The sequence below is a fragment of the Homalodisca vitripennis genome, chromosome 8 (assembly GCF_021130785.1).
Source record: "Homalodisca vitripennis isolate AUS2020 chromosome 8, UT_GWSS_2.1, whole genome shotgun sequence".
Lineage (NCBI taxonomy): Eukaryota > Metazoa > Arthropoda > Insecta > Hemiptera > Cicadellidae > Homalodisca > Homalodisca vitripennis.
In genome coordinates, this window is record NC_060214.1 from 114,957,667 (window position 1) to 114,979,227 (window position 21,561).

General features: G+C 32.9%; 1 protein-coding gene across 5 annotated transcripts in view; it reads right to left on the minus strand.

Annotated features, from left to right (window-relative positions):
• Positions 1-2,010: 2,010 nt before the first annotated feature.
• The window catches only part of LOC124367942 (serine/arginine repetitive matrix protein 2-like), a 95,619-nt gene continuing 76,068 nt past the window's right edge, over positions 2,011-21,561 (minus strand). For 4 of the 5 annotated variants that reach the window (XM_046825159.1, XM_046825156.1, XM_046825157.1 and 1 more), the window contains 4 exons: positions 20,689-21,195; positions 19,809-19,916; positions 18,697-18,849; positions 2,011-8,799 (listed from right to left, as the gene is read on the minus strand). In XM_046825159.1, coding sequence (XP_046681115.1) covers positions 8,718-8,799; positions 18,697-18,849; positions 19,809-19,916; positions 20,689-21,195 — 850 coding nt within the window. In that variant the 3' untranslated portion in view covers positions 2,011-8,717. Of the gene's footprint in view, positions 8,800-15,477; positions 15,907-18,696; positions 18,850-19,808; positions 19,917-20,688; positions 21,196-21,561 lie in introns of those variants that run through there. The other variant, XM_046825158.1, reaches the window with a different exon arrangement.

Below are 21,561 nucleotides of genomic sequence, written 5' to 3' on the forward strand. Positions count from 1 at the left end.
TCAGGTATTTAGAGTAGGCTTGGGATTGACAGAGATTCTGGAAGGGTATGTGGAATCCTCTAAAATAACTACCACTGGGAGAGGGAAATCGTTTATTTTTGGTTCTCTATATCCCACCAGCTTCTACTAGTCATAAATGGAGATAGAGAAAAATTTTCCCTTGGTTATAAGGGAGCTGGTTGGGATTGAGAGAGATTCTCCCACATCAATTGAGATTCAGTTCCACAGTGAACTAACCTATCGGCCAAACTTCTCCAGAATCTACAAATTTGGAATTCATGACAAATTAAAAATTTTTGGATTTTCCAGATGCTAAAAATGTCCATTCGATGCTTCAATGGATATTGCAATGGAGACAATACAGTAGAAATTATTTGTCAAATTTCATATTTTAGTATGTACAGGGTCATTTGGAAAGCAAGTTGCAGACGAAAAGAATCGCTGAACGGATGGGAGTAGGGAGATCTGAGTACCTACATTCGGTACAAATCTAGCAGTGACACAGTGAAGATCATGATGCCATCAAAGCACTCAAAACTAGTATTAAAAAAAACCACTAATCAACAGTGCTGTTCACTTAAGTAAATTATATTTTATTTGGTAAAAAATGCAACCAGTGGAAATTCATTGTGAATTATGTGCATATGAAGAAAAAGATTACGAGCTACACTGCAATTAAAAATTGTGCCAATTGTTTCGTAATAAACAAATTAATGTTCATGATGAAAAGTGATGTTCTCTTTGGTTATCGATGACCTTGACGAACAAACCAAACTTAAGCTTAAGCAGTTTTTCCAAACATTTTCCACAAGAACTATAGTGAGCAAAAAACTTCTATGGTTACCAAAGCTCTTGACTGAAGAACTCAAAACAAAAAGATGGTACCAGCTTAAAAGTCTCTCACCCAGTACCATGAAGAAGATGATGAATTTTTTAACTGTATAGTCACTGGTGATGAAATAAGGGTTTCTTATGTCAAACAAAAAGACAATGTTGAATCAATGGAGTGGGTTCATACCTCGTCACCACGATTACGATATACATGCACTGGCGGCAGAATTTTATTTAATGGTTATTAAAAGGCTTGTATCTAAATATAATAAATGCTTAAATGTAAATGTTCTACATGTTGAAAAATAGTTTAAAAGTTAATCTTTCAAATGTATGAAAAAAAGTCTGTAAACATTATGTGTATGATGTATTAAAAGCAACTTACTTTTTGAACGATCATCGTTCTATAGCATCTTTAAGCTTGAAAAGATGTTTGAATGTTTAAAATATTCTCAGACTACTACAATTGTGTGCATATCTTTCAGAGAGAAATGCAGTAAGAGATTTTACTGTTTGTACAAAACTAAATGAACAGAAGCCACCCTTTAGTTTAACACACTTTATGTCAATCACCATTAAATTCAAAGCATTCAAAATTTCAACCTATTAACTTACTTAATTAGAAATCTATTACTATTTCATTCGAGAGCGGATTCTAGTTTCCAAAGAGGAATTAAAAGCACAAACGTTTCAAATAAGATATAACAATACAGAATACTGTATTTAAGTACTTAAATGTTAAAACATAGAATACCTTAAATTGTCTTATCACAAGAAAAACACATTAAAACAACCAACAACCACACAAGACATAAGTATAACTAGTCGAGACCACACCTTGAGCAGAAGTGGGGTGATAAAAAAGAAGGATATTGATAAGAGTGAGAAGCCGAGATATAATCTAAGGTATTGATAACAATTCAAAACTTTTGACTATCTCCCAAAATTAATCCATCGGTCTACCTACTCCGCTGTGACACCACATTGGGTCATAAAATCTCCGGTTCTTCTTATCAGAATTTTTACACTGTCCTCTGTTATCATTGAAAAAAAAGCTGCTAATAAGATTCCTACGTCAGTCATCAGTCATCGCACCAATGCTATTGCCGGTCTGAAGCCAATCATTTACTCTTCCAAATTTACAATGATCAAACTCTCAATATTGTAGGGTTATAACAATATTGTATCGTGTTATAATATTATCCATCACTTTGATCAAACATGTGGTAACAGGAAAACAAATTACGCTCGAAATTCAACAAAATTTATATCATCTTAAAAATAATTTAAATTTCTTGCTCTGTAAAACTGATTCGAATAACCTGGAGATCCAGATAAACGAGGTCCGGATGAACCAGGTTGGTTTGTATTTCAAATCTCTAAAAGGCATGTTAAAGTTGTCTAGAGGGGTAATTTTTTTGATTCACATTAATTTTTATAGGGTAATATACATTTTTTCCAGTAACATCCCGGTGGTTAGCCTTTTACTAGCTAGCAAAAAAGTGAATCCCTCCCACAAAATGTATTAACACTTAACATTGCCTATGCCAGGGCAGACCTATGGTTTTCAGCCACCACCGAGTCACTGGCAATTTTATCTTACGTTGTTTGCAGGGACTCCCCATGGCCATGTTGTTCTGCTCATTCTATGGGCTCAACAAGTTAGGTACAAGACACATTTCAATGTCAACAATCACTATGTTACAATCGGTGGGCAATCGTCCACATTGATTTATCTTCTGCTTATATACAAACATTATTGTAATTTGTAATCTAGATTTACTATAAAAATTAAAGTACAACGTGGTTTTGCACAGTTAGATAAAGTGTAAAAGTTTCCTTTGAGTTTTGCTTATAAGCTAGACAATTGATCGTGAAATAAATAAATTGTTAATTGGTAGTTGTTAATGGAAACTGACTCTCCACACAGCACTTAATTGCTGCTAATTATTTTTTTATTTGTCATGGGATTTACTATTAAATCAATATTTACAAAACTATTTCTGTTACTAACGGTAATAAGTAATAATAACAAAATTTTGGTAAACGCACTGGTTGACCCTGATGAATCATTGTTGTAAATTTGAATTTAAATTGAAAACTAAACGGATTGCTTTTTGATTTTGATATGAAATTCACACAGTTGACAGTTTACTTATATAATTTCTGTATGTACTGAGTAGCAACAAAATTGATGAAATATGACTAACACCTTCAATGCGGCTCAATACAGAGTGATCATAGTAGTCTTATAACACAGTACATGCACTACCGGCGTCTGCTGCTGTTAACAAGTTAAGCAATTGGTTATACATGTGTTAACACAGCTAAGTTCTTATTTATTAAGTAGTATTTATACTTAACATAATAATGTTCTAGTACGATATTACACTCAAAGTTTTAGTTATTGTAGTTTTGTTGCTGAAGATATGTCTCATAGAAATAAAATTGCAGTTTCATTACTTACATAAAAATTACTTCGGTGAATGTTTTTAGAAAATACAGATAGTGAAATACCTTCCCTTACAATAATGAACACACCTTTTCGGTAATACCTGGAGGTCATCAATTTCCAACCACAACTTGTTAAGTATTTAGTTTGAGAAATCTGTATCTTTGTTGTACATAAGAATCAAATCGATAATGATCTTTTAGAGCAGAAGCGAATATAACCATGTCGAACCAACAATGAAAATAATGGCATAATCTTATTATAATTTTAATAAAAATAATATCAATTTATGAGAACTAGATTTCTTAATATCATAAAAACGCGTAAAGTCTACTTAAGTACGCTTATTGTAAATTCCTACAGTAAAACACCCTTTGTAATAAATAAATAAAAATAACACCACACAACAAAAAAGCATAAATTACAGAATTGCACAAGATACAATAGAACTACTAGCAATAAGTTTAATTTACATATCACATAAACATATGTAACAAGGTACCTTAACCTAGTGATGCCTTAACCTAGTGACTAGAGTTGACTCGTTTGGCGATCGACAGACCGCCAGTAGGAATGGTAAAATAATATTAACAACAAAAATGCAAACACTCAAGCAATAACGTACACTAGAGCAGTTATTATTTGCGTTAAAACGTTAATTCTAAATTAAAGTTCTAAAATTAAATTAAGCACTTCGCTATTATTCTACAGTTTCTTCCGTCACACATTAGTTGTGTACTTCAATTTGTAAATATAGAAGCTAAATCGTATGAAGAAAATAACATACTGGTTGAGAGGTGAGTAAAGAAACTGGATTTTCAAAAGAGGGGAGCTTATTAATGGTGGAGGGGTTTACCAAACCACAACACTGTCTGTTGAGGGTGGTGGAATATTACTGTGTCATATTAACTGCATACGTTCTTTATACTTTGTTCATCTCTCAATTAGCTTCTATTTTACCTTATTGGATAAACCAAAGCCTAAAACATCACTGAGATATCAATACAATGAGAAGAGAAGATTTTTAACAACTGATAATTACTATAAGGAGCTGCATTAAAATTGCATCTTTTCTTAATAAACAAAATTCACTTATATTAGTTTGTAAGAATATTTCAATAATTAAATAATTTGATAGTTAATGTATAATTCAACTGACAACCAAATTCGTTTTCAAAGTAAAAAATAACGACTGTAATAAATAATAACACCCTAGTGTACAAACATCTACATAATTTACAATATTAACATCAGCTGAATAAATAGTATAAATTTAACAACTATCACATAGATCTAACTTTGAATAAATACAAAATATAATTAGAATTAAATTACATAAAACAGAACACATTTCCAGATTGACTAGATCTAACTTTGAATAAATACAAAATATAATTAGAATTAAATTACATAAAACAGAACACATTTCCAAATTGACTAGAAAATAAACAAATACCTATTAATTAAATAATTGCATCAATAATACTAGATTGTATATACAAATAAATAAATTGTATATGAGTGACTTTAACAGTGTGTCGGTGATTTAGATACTCTAATTTTTACACAAGAATTCAAAGCAACAAGCGTTACATTGTCGATTAAATAAGGAACCCCATTTTGACTTAGGAGTTAAAATAAAAAACACGTTGCCAATTAATTATGAGGTGATCAATTTGCCAAACAAAAGTACGCAAATTCTTAAATTATTTAAATAGACTACTATTCTAATACTATAACGAGATCATTCTGAAAGCCAGATAAATATTCGTATAAATATTTATTCTTAATTATTTAGACTAGGGATGATGACTAGCAAAAATATACAGAAGCTTTGGTAACGATAACAAGCATGGTGGGGCGATGATCTTTACCCTTAGTATCCGCCCGAACATTGTATAGTACACTTTCAGATTCTATCTACATAATATATCATACAATTTTTTGCACTTTGAGTAAAACTGACTAGAACAATTTTTATCAGTAAGTACTTATACGCGAGAATTCCTGCCTTGGCTCTCAGCACGAGAAACCTTTTCTCTATAACATTAGAACAGTGTAGGGCAACAAATGTCACCAATGTATTCACAATCAGAAAAATGCTTTTCAGAGGAAAGTGAGAAAACCAACTTTACTTGTTGGATAACATATCATTAACAGACATATCTGGACACTTATGTTCTGTATGTATTCTGGGAACATAAATTGCACAAAAAAATTATTGAGCTTTCCAAAACAAGGTTTCTTTTAAACTTTTTATTTATAATAATAACATAGATCATGGTTGCTTAAGAAGGCGCTCTACCACAAACAACTTTCTGCGACAAAATGCTTACGAGAGCTGATGCTAAGAGTGAGATTGCCTCGAAAGGTTATCAACACGTTCACTACAGGGCATTTTCCAGACAGTAGCGTTACAACGCTGTTGATTTATCTGATTCATGTTGCATTATTACAGCACACACTGGAAACATTTAAAGCTTTTTTAAGCTCCATTTAAAGATGGAGCAAATTTCCTTACAAACACTTCAGTTTGGCCATGAAATGCAGACAAGCTGTCCAGAAAGTGATTTGTTTACATTGTTTATTGATGCAACCTAGTGAAGAAACTGTGACAGAATTGTGTACATATCAAGTCTTATAAATTATGTATGGTGTATTATCCGGACTGACCCGTATATTATTAACATGTATGAACGTATAATACCCAGTATGATTTTTACAGTTTATTGAACCAAAATAGCACTGAGTATGAATTTTGCCGCATATCGGGTACATTATTGGCCTGTTTTTCCGCAGTAACCGTGTTAATAAGATCCTATGAGGAAAGCTTTTTATAAAGCATATTTTATGAAAGCATGGTAGCCCTATTTAGGTTTCTAGGTTTATAGCTTTTGTTCAATGTCTTCTATTTTTTTTTTTTTTTTAATTATGTTTGAAAACCAATATATTTCTGCTTCATTTCTTAAACATAAATGGCTCTTTTAGTGTTTTAGAAACAAAACACTCAACAGTGTAATATGGGTTTGTAATATGCTGATATTAAGAAAATTAATTTAAAACAATTTATCGAGTTGATAGGGTTAAATTATAACATTTGTTTTTTGATCCTCTATGATGTAGAGCGCCTCCTTAATATACTGTATTATGTTCCAAATTTAATGTTTTTCTTCATGTAAATAATAGCTCACATTGGTCATGGTAGTTGAATATAAGAGACACATACAACTAAAAGTCATTTTTGTTCTTTAAATTATGATTATAGAACCGAACATTTTTACAACATTTCTATTAACTCACTTTCTTGCCTGTCTCGAGTAGGTTTTTTATATTACAGTTTTGATTTTCTTTACTTAAAAAAAAATTATTACACAAGTACTGAAACATGAAGTATCATAAGAAAATAAATTAAAACAGTTCAGGAGACAATAGCCAATTTGCACTGTGTAAATATCAACCACATTGTCAGCATCATTCCTATTCCTGATGATGGACTTAAAGTGGACAATCTCAGCAAGAAACAGCATCAGCAACTTTTTGGGAAAAAACAGTTAATTTCTCTTAACAGTTTACCGACTACTTCTCACTTTTACACTCCTATGTATGGCCCTGTCACAAGGGACGGAACATCTGCTACGAATCTAACAAATCGTCGTTGTACAAAAAAGTCTTGGAACATCAGCAGACCTCCACCATTAGAAAAGCTGTAGAGATTCTTTCGAATTCCTGAAGTTCCTCAACGTCATCTCACTCTATATCCATGATGTGGTAACGTAGAGATTGGCACACTTAAAACTGACCTAAGGCCAACAAGCTGAAAAGCATGTTATGTTATGACCCCTCAGGTAGTTTTCAGTCTCCTACATAAAAAGTACGTGTCTGACCAGTATCGTTTGATATTTTTAATAGCTTACCTTCTCACTCAGACCCTCACCAAATTACTGCAACTGAGATCAATTCATTAGGCGAAATTCCTTTAATTAATTTTCCAAAAAACTAGGTTTTTCTTCCAGTGCAAATTGGCTCTTACATCCTATACTAGTCATCGCAATTCAAATATGTCTTTTATACTAATCACTGAAATATAACTTGAGAAGTCACACACAGAATAAATATTGGTGTATAGTGTATGTTATACTCTATAGCAGAGGTCGAGATGGCATATCCGAGTTCATCTTAATGTCTAGAACATACTCATTAGGAGGGCTGGATCACATTGTAAAGTATGAAACTGTGAGACAAACAACTGTGTTTTAAATACTCATCACAAGATAGAGTTGCTTCACAGAACCATTGCAGGCGAAAACCAGTTGTGTTCTACAAACACATCAAGACGATCTTGCAAGTTTAACCGTCTTCACTGTTAGATATTTATTATTAAACTGTCTTTTTCCAAGGAGCAGACGAACTTAGTTGAACACAACCAACCATAGTGTCCTCACAGTGAACGTACAGACAAGATCCAAGTATTACTTTGTGATTCCAAATATGTTCAAAAATCTCACTGTGAGAAACCCAGCTGAGTTGCATAGAATCATTTTGTGAGGACAAGGTCAACTGCATTTGAGATCTGTGATTCACTGAATGAGTTTGTCATGAGTGGATCAGCTACGTTCTAAAACGCCAGGATGAAAAATCTGCCGAGATTGACGGAATCAGTATGATGTAATTAGATCAGAATGTTTTTACAATGTTGATGTTAGAAACAACCTGATTCACAAAAACATTACGTGGAGACTAGATCAGGAACGTTTTACTACGTTAGTAGTTTGAAATGACAGCTTTGCAGAATCACTTTTCGACAAGTAGATTAGCAACTTTGGACAATGGCACTAAGAGAAAAACCAACTAATATTGAAAGGATCACTGAAGGTTCCATTGTGTTTAACAACAGACATTGTGAGAAGCCCAGCTGAGATTCGCAGAATCAGTTTGTGAAAATTTGATCAGCTGTGTCTACAGAGATAGAGAATAACTCAGCTGATATTTGCAAGGTCAGTTTGTGAAAAGTTGATCAGCTGTGTTTACAATGATATCGAGAGAATCCCAGCTGATATTCACAAAATCAGTTTGTGAAATGTTGATCAGCCTGTGTTTACAATGACATTTTAAGAAACCCAGCTGAACCATTTTCGGAAGACAGATGAGCTTTGATTAACAATGTCACTGATAAATTACCATAATTTCTCTGAGTCACTTGTAACAAATATACCAGATATTTAGCAGATTGTATAAATATGAAATTGTGGAGAGATCACTGTGGCATGGAATTAGTTTTTTTCTGTGAATTTCTTGAAGTTTCCTATGAAGAGGACAATGAAGCACAATCATGCAGTCACTGGCTCTTATGGATGGGTCAGTTTTAGTGGCTGTAGAGAGGGCTGGATCCTGCAGGGGAGGGGAACGGCTGTGAGACCAGCTGTGTCGAGCTGAATCACTGCGAGACGACCAGCTGCTGGCACTGGAAGGGGGTGGGGGGTGTCGGTCGATGGTACGGGATCGGCCGCTTCCTTGCACTGAAACCCACAACAGTCTGTCTTACTCGGAAAAAAAAAAAAAAAACAGGAGGAGAGCTAGTAAGTTAAAGCCAAATTGACATCCCTTTGATCCAAGTTAGTAAGCTGAACAACTCCTGAAAAATTAGTCATTTTAACTTGTTAGTGTTTCAATACACAATGCACTTTACTAGAACTAACATTGTAAAAAAAAATAAAGACCGCATTTAAGTTGGTAATATTATATGCTGAAACTTTATTACAAAGTTCAGGTGCTTTGATTGATACGATTAATCCAGTACGGGTAAAGTTTGAGAAGTTCAGGGTTAGGAAGATTCATGCACATGCAGATTTTGGATCAACGAATAAAAAATTAAAAAAAAAAACAAGCAAAAATAAAAAACACTGCATAAAGTAAAATTCAATTTAGCAATAAAGCTTTAAAATAAAGCATCACTAAATAGGTACAGTGTTAGTTATATTTGAACCCATCATTAGTTTGAAAGCAAATATCTAATCATATAATAATGAACAATTTAATAGTAAGCAATAATTTTTTTAAATAATTGAAGTAGTTGTGAATAAACTGATTAATAAAACAACAGTAGAGCCTCCCTAATCCAAATTAATTACATTGTTGAATTTTTGCATTACTGAAATAAATCTGTTGTAAAAGACAAATACTACAGATATCAGTGAAGCATATACTTTTGTGAGTCATAGGAATACAGTACGTTATTGTGCAACACTACATATGGTACTGTTATCAGTTTGCCTTAACATTAAATTTATTGCTGGTACAGGTTAGGTTTGGAACAATTGAAATTTCAATGTTTCTGCTGGGGATGGGCTGATAATAAAAAAAACTTGATTCCAATTCTGATACAGACACTAAAATTTGCGGCCTTAATTCCTGATTTTGAATTCGATACTGATTTCTGTGTACAGTCGACTCTCGATAACTCGAACCTCAATAAGTTGAATTCTTTGATAACTCAAATTTTTTTCCGTTCCCTTGAGAAAACATGCCTAAGTCGAAAAAAAAAAACCATGCGTAACTCGAATTAATTTTGCACCCGAATTTTACCTCTATAACTCGAAGTTTAGTAGATAAGTCGAAGTCTTTAAATACATTACCTCTACAACTCGAAATTTTGTATTGTATGTACGTATGAATTGTAGGCATACATTGCAGTGTGAGAGTAAGTACAAATGCTGTATGTAGTTACAGTACATACATTAGTTTTGTAAAGGATGTAGGGAATAAAAAACATAGTTTATTTGTACCTCTATAACTCGAATTTTATTTTGTTTACCTCTGTAAGTCGAACTTAGTGAAATATTACCTTTATAACTCGAACTATTCTTAAGTCGAACTATACGTAACTCGAAGAAAACAGCCGTTCCCTTGAAATTCGAGTTATCGAGAGTTGACTGTATTTGTAACTAACATGGTAAATGTCTAATATTAGACAATATAACATTTTGTTATGTCTAAAGCTTATCTGGCCAGTTGGTCAAATCACCCTTAGTCGTGGCAGAAGAATTTTAAGATATGAACATACACATATTCTAATAAAGGACATATTGATAGAAATACATAAATTACCAGGTAAAAAAAAAATCAATCATCCGATTGTTTTTGACTGAGCAGTGGATGCCTAAAAGCACAAAACAATATTTTGTTAATTTGGTTATCTATCTACGCCCTTTCGTACACAAAAGTACAACAAAAACATGTGTTATTAGTTGATAATTTACGTGTTACCAATTAATTGTTCGCGAATAGACACATTTTAATGCTATAGGAATCAAGTGAAAAAGTGTTGTGGTATTGAGAATCATCGATACTACAATACCACAACAACTGAGTATCAAAATATTTACATTCCTAGTTTCTGGGGTTAGTATTAAATTCATACTAAGCAACGGGTAAGGGTAAATGAGGAATCTTTCTTGCCAGATCGCAAACCTTTATCACTACCAGAGTCAAGATATTTTAAAAGTTTTTGCTGTCATACATAAGGAGTCTTTCAAATCCAGAAAATTTAATATCATCGAACTTAGATTTGCAAAATAACATGATTTGTTCATTAACATGATTTATTTTCTCAACGAGGGTGTTCGGATTAGTGAAACTCTACTGTATTCGGTCGAGTTTGCTACACCCAGAGATGCTTTATTTTAACTTAAAGAAAACCAACAGAAAACAAGTAGAGACTTACCTGATCAATGGAGAAACAGAAGTTGTTGCCTGCATCAAGGAGATAGTTCTTGCACTCATTCGCCAAATTTTAAAATCTCTAATTAAACTGTGGGCATTTCATTTAAAACTGTCAAATAATAAATTTCCAGTTCATTCTTTCCCAACAAATAAATTTTTGGAAATTATATTATATAAAATTACATTTCAGTAACTCCACTATTCTTTTTTGGTTATTGTTTAAAAACATTATTGACATTGTTTAAGTTAAGAATAAAAAATGTGTTATAAAAACACAACGGATGTTTTCAAAAATTTTTCAAACATACAGATTTTGATTATTGGATTTTCTATTTTTAGCTGTAATTGACGGTTACAATGAAAACGAAAATACGGTTTATTGTTAGTTAACCAAAATTGAAACTCAAGTACTTTTGTAGGCTTTACTAAATTACTTAACAATAAGAAATTAAAGTGAAGTAATTTAATTTGTTATTATTTCAGTTACATAATTTTAAAATAGTACAATATTTCAATCATATTGAGGCATCACTTATGAGGCAAGATTTCTGTCTGCAGGTATTTTTTAAAACTATGACTACTGTCAGACTACGAATACAAACCTATTATTTATAAAATAAAACCAAATAAATAATAGTCTTAGTACATAAAAGTAATTACAATATTGTTATGATTGTGATATTGAAATATATCACTTATCTGTTATAATTAAGAAATTTCCTTTGCAATAACAGTTTCATTTAGAAAATAAGAATAAAATGATGAACTTTCAAATTTTGATTTCAATAATAAACAACTATGACTTTACAACTAATTAAAGAATTGTGGAAGCAATTACTACTCCACTAAAGTTTAAGTAACAATATTAATAATGTTCTCCTTTCAGAGAATGGGTGCAGCTTATTTTTATATTAAAAATACAGAATGTTTAATTTTTTAATAAGATCTGCATAAGTTCTTTTGAAGTACTGGATCCATGTTTTTATACTCTTTGATCTGACGGACCAAAAGTTGGGGTTACTATTTCATAGTTTCAAACTACCACATTTTGAGGAATATTGTAAAACTAAACAATACTTCAAAAGAAACTTGAATTAAGATATGTTATTTTCTCTTTTAATTTAATTAATCCAGGAGTTCATATAAAGAAGGAAATGTGTTTGATTGTATTTTTTAAATGTACAACTTCTTATGAGTTGCCATTTTTAATATGGATAGTGCAAAAGGGGTTTTTTTAATGATGTTGGATTATTTGTTTGTTTTACTTCAGGAATCACAAGGTAGAAATTTGAAAATTTTAAGCTGTTTCTGACCCCAACTGAAAAAATTTAACAGTACTAAAAGATAAACTTCCTGTAAATGTATTACTTTTATTTTTATAAATACATTGTTTTCCCTTTAAAACAACTTATTAGTTCAACAAAAATACTAATTTTATATCACAAACAATATGAAAACTCCTTTGTTTAATAAAAAGTATTCATGATTTGTATTTGTATACATTTGTACAAAAGAAAAAAATTTTCATTTTGTACTATTCTTTGTAAAATTTCTTGTACACATCTTTATACTACATATTAAATACTGTCACATTCAAACAATCCAACGGTGCACACAAAAATAACACAAGGCAAAAATAAAGAAAAAGGTGCAAATAAAATCATTCAATTTATTTTAGCAAATAAAATGTAGGCCAGACGACAATGTATAAAGCTCTATCATTTAACTTAACTTTATCTAATGAATATAAACAATATATATAATATAATATATATATACTTTGACAACAAAAGCAACTAAAGGTACAAACACAAACTACTTAAACAACTACAACAACTAAAGCATGCATACGGTGGTTGGCTCGCAGATAAATTACCAGACTTGACATTTTCTCTGGTAATTTATACCAAAAGAATTAAACAAAATCATAAACCAAAAAAGACTTGTTTTACATTCATAATCACAAAAATCCAACGAACAATTCAAAGACATAATAAAAAGTAAATATAGACAATTACTTTATCACTTTACACACAAAATCATGGCCTACCTTAAAAATTTAAATAAGTTGGGACAAATGACTTAAAATTCAATTCAAAGACAATTTATATGCTATGGTTCCAGTTACAATAAAAACAAGATTATCAAGAACAAAATTATTATTTGACCTTTTATGAAAACATGTACTTACTTATCACTTTAATAATGCAAGTGATATTGATGTTCCAGAACATCATACTCAAATTACGAGGCACATTTAATTTTGTAAGTACCGTTTTGCAATTCCGCCGCCGCATACTACGCTTGTGCACTGTTGCAATAAGTACCTGCATTTGTTGGCAAGCCACAGCTGTGATTACAGAAACAATCGATCATTTTTACATTTTGTTTAAAATGCCTCCGTCGATTAATAATTGCACTAACTGTAAAATATCTGCTATTATTTATTTCCTTACTGCCAAAGCGTGAAACCAATTAATTGAAATATACACAAATAAGTAAGCGCTTCCAAAGATCGCAGAAATAATATTCATGACGAAAAAGAGAGTGAGTGATCCCCAGCGATCACTGTCGATTTGGTGTAGAAAGTGAGCGAAAAAGTAAAAATGAACAGACGAAGAGTTTCCTCAAGTTTCCAGACGTGTTCTCTATGACATTACTATATTACATCACAACATTTAGCTGGCAACAATTTGATCACAATCCCAATCTAGCACTCTGGGATTACCACGTGTTTATAGAACTGAGGAAGAACGGTGACAAAAACAGTGTCAAAACGACCTTAGTGGATATCAAATTAGGTGTCAAATGTCTATGACGATGGTATTCAATATGAAAAGTAACTTGACAGTAGTGACAATTATGGAAAAAAGTAGATAAGAGTACGGACTTTCATTTTTTACAAACTTTACGTACAATAACTTGGTGCGGGCTAGTATAGTGTGAAATACTGTATTTATTTACTGAATTTGAAGCAGCCACTATCTTTTATTGGTCTAGCTAATATTTGTGTAACAATAATAGGCATTCTTTGTTACTATTTTGGTATTTGTTTTATTTCCTGTAACCTTACTCTTACGAATACATTAACAGGATATCAATACTTTCAAAGGATTAAATAAGAACTTGTAGATTTGATAATACAACTTATGTTGTACATTATTACAGGGTTTTAAAACTAGATTATTGAGGATTTAGACACTTGAAGCTCTTTTATTGGCTGAGCATTAGCAAAGCTGATCACTCGAGGGGCTGGAAAATGTTCATTTCTGTCTGTCCGTCAGTACAATATCTTGAAAATAGACTGACCTTTAGAGTTGAAAGTGTTCATGAACGTTTGCATTTATTGTGTTTCATGTATAATTCTGTATTTTTATGAAGTACTGTTTAAAATTTATTAATTTACCAAGGTTAACCTTCAAGTGGGTTTATTTACCTCCAGTTAACTATACCAAAAAATTCAATTCAAATTGTGGAAAAAAATGTTTGTGTTAACCTTGAAAATGTTTTATTTCTCTTTTCGGGATAAGCAGTAGCATCACCTTAAGGTGTTCTTTCATGTATATCAAAATTACCCACTCACTCTAAATGAGATATGGAGAGCAACTTAAATGGGCCAAGCCAGCTATCTAATCACACTTCAAATCAAAGGTTTGAATGAGACAAAATTTACAACAATAAGAGAACCAATCTCTGACCACTTAATCCAAAATGGATAACCTTAAATTTTTTCCAAACATTCTTATCAAAAGAATAATATGAAACACAAGTGCTAAATTTGAGTCTTAAAATTTTAAAACTACAATAGAAGATTATATAAATTAGTCTGCCATCAAACACTAATGCCAGCTCCGGAGTTACGTAATTTATACAAATCACACTTAAAAAGCTTTAAACACAAAACAAAAACCCACTTAAATCAATGAAAACTCTTACACTTCACTTTGTTATCTTAGTTCCCTAGCAATCTAAGAATATTAAATATACTCAACACGTTTTAGAGTTTACAGCCAAAAACATGAAACCTTTCCGTTTTCCTACAAAAGAGAAACATAATCAACGGCAGATTTACTCTGAGTATCAAAGATATCATAGGAGCGCTGTTTATAATACTAATTAAAACTCTTTGCCCCCAAACACCGATGTACAGTTTCCATGGGGGAATATCCTTATTCTTTTATTGTTTTTCGTATTCTGTGTCTTATATAATATGTACGTTGCTTTTGAGAATAAATAAGTTTTGACTTGATTTTTACGACTATTATTTCTTATTATTACTACACCCAGATAACAAATAAATCGCCTGCAATTATCTTCTATGAACTGATTTTAGATTTCATCTAAGATGACACATATTGTTATTATTTTATATCAATCTTGACAAGTGGTCTTAGTCCTTAAAAAAAATGTTAATTTAAAGTAAAATCTAAGTCTAAATAAAATGTAAAAAATCACAAAATAAATACACTGCTTTGCTCGATTAAGAACTGTTTATTTAAAATATTACGGGGAAAAACACACCCAAAAAATTGCATGGAAGTAAATAGTTATAGACTGATTATAGTTATCTTACTGGAGCAAAAAAAAAAGAAGAAAATCAGTCACTTAAAAAGGTAACATTATGTACCTTTTTATCACCAACCACTTCCTATATGTATAATTTATACAAGTTTACAATAATAATATAAACAATATTTCAGCAAATATGTCCTTATAAAGAGATTACAATGTTCGGTAATATTTTTGTAATTGACTACAAAACTGATGTATTTACTTCCTCTGCAACTTCTGAATTAAAACACAAGTGGGGGATTGATTGCTAGTTACACTGAGGTTGTACAAGTCAATCCTCATCGCTACTTGAGGTGGTTAAGGATGAAGTCGTGGGCGATGAACTGGCACTCCTAAAGAACAAATTAGTGATTCAAACATAGTATAAAGCCGTGTCACTGAAAATAAACCTTCAACAAAATATAAAAATCATATCACATACATTGCCAACAAATTAAAATAACTTTTATTCTGGAATAAAATAATTAATCCAAACAAATTAGTGATAAGGTTTAAAAAAATTCAAAAGTTTAACCATCTCCTGGCTGAGCACCACGAAATGCCTCGTATTTTATGACGCCTCTGCTTTGTGCGGCTACTCTCGGAAAATGTGTCACACTTTTTGTTTAATTTGATCAGTTGGCAATAATGTTTCCTTGTGAACAAATGGTTACTCCTCTCTGTGCTTCTATCTAGGAGAAACATGTGAATACTTTATATCTTACCCCACTGTCAAACAATTTTGTAGACATGGCATTTCACAAGGATCAATTTTGGGGCCACTTTTATTTTTATGTTACATAACCACACTTTATGGAATTTAGTGCCAAATCAATCTTTAAATTGGATTCCATAGAAATCATACCCTGGGTTAAATTGAATTGGAACAAGTCACTGAAAAAAATATCTTGGCTTTCATACAGATGACCAACCATCTATGCTGGGATAGTCACACGGACTATGTGGCAAAAAAGAGTACATTACAAACTCTTAGAGTCATTTACTCTGCTCACATCTAGTACTGGAGATTTGAGGTTATGTTAACCCACTGTGGATCACTGACGAGCTGGGCTCGTCACGCAGCGGCCGGGCCTAACAGCACGATGACGAGCTCAGGTCGCAAAAGCGGTCTGCTTTTAAGTTTCCCTCCAAATAGTTCTAGTAATGTCTGATAGATCGGGCGATCGTCTTCACTTGTCCACTAAGAGTGTTTAACAACTGTCTACGTTTAGAGTTTTCAAAAGTTTTATAAATATCCTACAGATCGCAGTTGTATGTCCAAGTTGAAAAATCATTCATATGAGTTTACTATCTGCTTTTTAGCGCTTCTGATTGGGTTTTTTCCACAGTTGTTATTATAATACTTTTGAGGTTAGTGACAAAGAACTAAACGACGCAGACGTACATGTTGGCGGGTTTAGTCTAGACAATGGCCCGGATGTTGTAATCGCTTCGCCCGAGCCGCTTTATTTAGACTATGATTCAGACATCATCCCTGCCACCCCGGAACCTTGCTCGCGTGTTATCGTTCCTACATCACGGATACCCCAGCAGGCCCATGTCCCATCTGAACGAATACCTTCACAGCTGAATTTTCTAGTATACAATAGCGAGCGATACAATGTGACGCACCATTGCTGTTCGTTCGGCCGCTGACCGTAAATTAATTCGTGCCCGCTGGTGCCCGCGTGCCAAAACGATACGATCCGCAATGGGTTAAAGTCAGAATTATTTTGAATGTCAGACATTTGTAAAAATCTAAGTATAACAAATTTAAGCAGTTTTTTTAATGATCTCTACAGAAGGTATCAATAGAAATCAATAGAAAGGACTCATTTTCAATGAGGTTTAAACATTGGTGTTTACAAAACAAAGAAGGCTACAGAGTTAATGATATCGGTAGGGCATAGTTAGTTTTTTTTTCTAGATAAACTGATATTAAAAGTAACTTGTTTTAAGAAATAAAAATCACTACACTATTTTAATTTTATTTTATATTAAGAGAAGACTTATTAATGACTGCTACAGGGCAAATATTTTTGCTAAAAAGTCTGAAGAGCTTGTAGCATTTTTGCTATGGAAATTTTCATCTCAGCTTTAAAGCCTTTGTAAGTCTATTAATTTTAATAACTTATCCCATCATACTGTTATAAAAAGGCTATATGTAACAGTTTTGTTTGAATGTATATGTTTTAACAACACAATGCAATTACATATTTTTACTTGAGAGAATGGCCTAATCAATTCAGCATCAGGGTTGCACCATGGTAACTCGACCGGGAGAGGGTTAAAGCATTTCAGGTAACCAAAAATGACTGATCTTGATTTACAATTACTGAAAAACGAGTGCCTAAAACCATGTTTCAGGTTAAAAAATTGAGTTATATCTATTTCTTATTATATATACTAGTATATTTTATTCGCAACACAAAGTTACAGTCATTGCTGAAAATCACAAAAATGTTTTACTACAAGTTTAAATATTTTTAATTCTTTAGATAAAAACACTTCCGCGCACACAAAACAATAAAATGAAATAGTTTATTTTCAAAATTTCAGTTGGTATTAAGTTTTTATTACAGGTTTAAAAACAGTATGTTTAAGAAATGTGACCACTCTGGGTGGAACATTGATCATCATATTTTGTGGTACAAATTTCTATGAAAATGGAAAATTAAAAAATGTACGTAATACAACTTAATTAGTGTTATAATGGTTTCAATTTTAAATAAACATGTTGTGTATTTGGCACCAACTTTGATTGTATTAGTTACACAAAGGATAATTAATCATACATACGTACGTCGTGAACTAAGGTTCGGCGGAATATTCCAGTTAGTTCTGAGGTTTGATACTAGGAATGTGTCATAGAACTTTGATTGTTACCGGTCAAATATACAGTACCTAACCACTCACTTCACAAATGGCAGTTCGAGCGTTCACTGTTCAATTTATAACACTGGATGAGTTATCTCTTGTGTAACTAATACAATCAAAGGCGCCAGTTACCAACCAATCAACCAACTAAAGCAAACGCTTTATCTTTCTGACTTTTTATAAAATATATGTGTACTCTTGGAATGGAAGTGATGAATCAATGTCAGATCATGTCCACAATATCACAACAGACTCCAAGCCGTTACCTGGTGATGCGACGGCGGTCCAGGAAGCTGGGAGATCCCCTGCGCCGAGGGATGGAGGGTGACCGTGACCGAGAGGAAGAACTGTCCGAGTGACTACTGCTGGGTGACCGACTGGAGCCGCTCCTACCCCCCTTCACTGATGCGGACCGACTTCTACAATCACACATCATATTCACTCGTACTTTCCACTCTTACTACAAAAATATGCCACAAGATATAAAAAATTATTTAGGTAAAAATCAGCTTTTTGTCCTGTCTATGCAAATTAATTCCATGTCTCCAAACTAGAGCCGTTCTCAATACAGTTCTTTCTTCTCTCACAATAACATTACTGATCTTTAAGTAGAAACTACGGCCAGCTATTTCTACAAATTTATTTGATGGATAAAGTTAAAACTTATATTTTACCTTTCTTAGCTTAAAAAATTACATGAAATTTGTGATTTAGATCAACAATAACTAAACAATAAATTGGGAAGAGTCAATGATTGCTTGGTCTATGGCGTCAATTCTTGGGATAGTGATAGCACATGTTAAGCCGATCTCCTTTTATGCCTTATTCTGCCCGTCCTCATGGGCCACTGGCCTGTGCGAGGATCTTATCAAACAGAATAAGGGGGAGAGTCGACACAGTACAAGGTCGATGATACTGATAAAAAGTGCAACGGTCACAGACAGGATTCGAACCTGCCCTAAATCCTATTTGTGACTTAGCGTTATTTTACCTTTTTCTAAGTAAGGTAAACTAATAGGTTACCTGATAATATTCTTATCCCTTAACTCTTAGTCATTTTAGATATTAGTTCTGTCTGCGTTAAAAAGCCGCTTTAAAATACATAATTCAGTATCTTGAGGCGGAGGAAACGGTATCAGAAGTGTCAGATCACAAATCATTTCCAGAAAAAGAAAAGTAAGTTATTCACACTTGCAGAGATGAGTTTTTAAAAATGTCGCTTTTAAAGTCATGCTTTATGCAGAGTAAGTAATCATCTGAAAAGAGTCATGAGAGACAAACTTCAATACACCACCTCATTTAGATAAGCTCAAGTTTCACTAGACTTATGTCCAATATCTTCTGCAACGTTACAAAACAAAAAAAGTCAGTGCTGTACCTGGTGGGAGACTTGTGCACGCTGGGGGAACGAGAGCGTGAGGCCGACTTGCTGCTACTGCTGCTGCGAGATGCTGATGAACTCGAGCTCTTACCACCACATGAGGAACTGTAGAAGACAGACAGACATTCATGTATACCGTCAAATATAAAAACTTAAGATTTTGTTCTTTTATTTGAAAGTTTATACAGGGTGTTCATAAGAAAACTTCAAACTCGTATTAAAAGACTTTTAACCCAAGTATCAAAATTCTGTAAACAAGATTGTATAGTACTAATTGGGGGAACAAAACAAAAATATTTTCGAAATGGGGGTGCTCACCCCCATGCCCCCCCGTACCCAAAGTCAAAATTTTGAAATGGCAACTAATACCTTGTGACACCTCAAATTGAAGCTCATAAAAAATGCTGTATTTTGGTAAAAAAAAAAAATTAAATCGGCCAAGCTGTTTGGTATCAGCAGCCAATAATGTGATTTCTACACAACAATTATTAGTTTACAAACTACTGAACTACTGCTAATAATAACGTAAATCCTTTGTAAACTTCAAATCAAATGTTCAAACTGGTAGCCATTGTTGTTCAAGCAAAAAAATAACCTAATTTACAAATTCTTTCCTAAAAGTTTCTCTGGTTAAGCATCTGTACTCAGCAGTGACCCTGTTTTTCAAATCTTGGACACCACTGGGATGTGTTTTAAAAACTACTGATTTCAAGTGACCCCACAAAAAAAGTCTAAGGGTGATAAGTCTTTTAATACGAGTTTGAAGTTTTCAAATGAACACGCTGTATACAAAATGTAATAGACTTTAGCTACTCTGGACAAAACATACAGAAGACTTAAAGAGTCCCTTGAAGGGGGACTTATATGATGATCTTACCTACGACTAGAAGAAGAATCCGACCTTGATGAGATGCTCTTGGACCTTTTGACGACGGCATCATCGTCGTCATCATCAGAGGAGTCGGAAGATGAGGACGAGTCTTTACGCTTGCGGTGAGGCCTCTGCTTGACCTGAGGTGAGGCTAGCGCTTTTCTGTCCAGCGGTGACATGGCTCCCTTGTCTAGCGAACTGTCCGAATCCCGGGACTGGGAACGCTGTCTGGGAGACTTTCCATTCAGAGAAGGACTCTTGGTCACGCCAGGGGTCACCAGACGGGACATAAACATGTTCATCAGAGGTGAAATCCTCTTACCTTCCCCTACACCTTCTTGTACCTGTGGAGAGTTTTCATCCTTCGGTAACACTTTCTTCTCTTCTTTATCACATTTCTTTTCTTCCTTCTCCACCTTCTTCTCATCAGATGACACCTCTTTGAGAGCAACCTTAGGTAGTTTCTTTTCTATCGACTCTTTAGCCTTAGCTGCCAAACCAGACTTCAATATCCTACACACACACCAAAAAGCATTGACATTTGAAATTGTATATAACTATAAATAAAACTAAACACTATTATCAGAGTTTATAAATCATGATTCATAGAAGTGTGTTTATTGTCTTCAACTTTCTTACTTCAATTATAAAATAAGTGTTCATCTTTATAAAGACCTTAGAAAAATATTTTTTATTTACCACTTCAAGAAGGTAATATAAAAGTGTTACGAACTTTACACAGTTATAACTATGAATTTAAATAAGAGAAAACCTATTGCCATGTCAGAAATCACTGAGTAATTTGACATGAGATATTTGATCTGTACTTGAGGTACAGTGAAATATTATTTTGATTAGATCGAATTATCTGATAACACA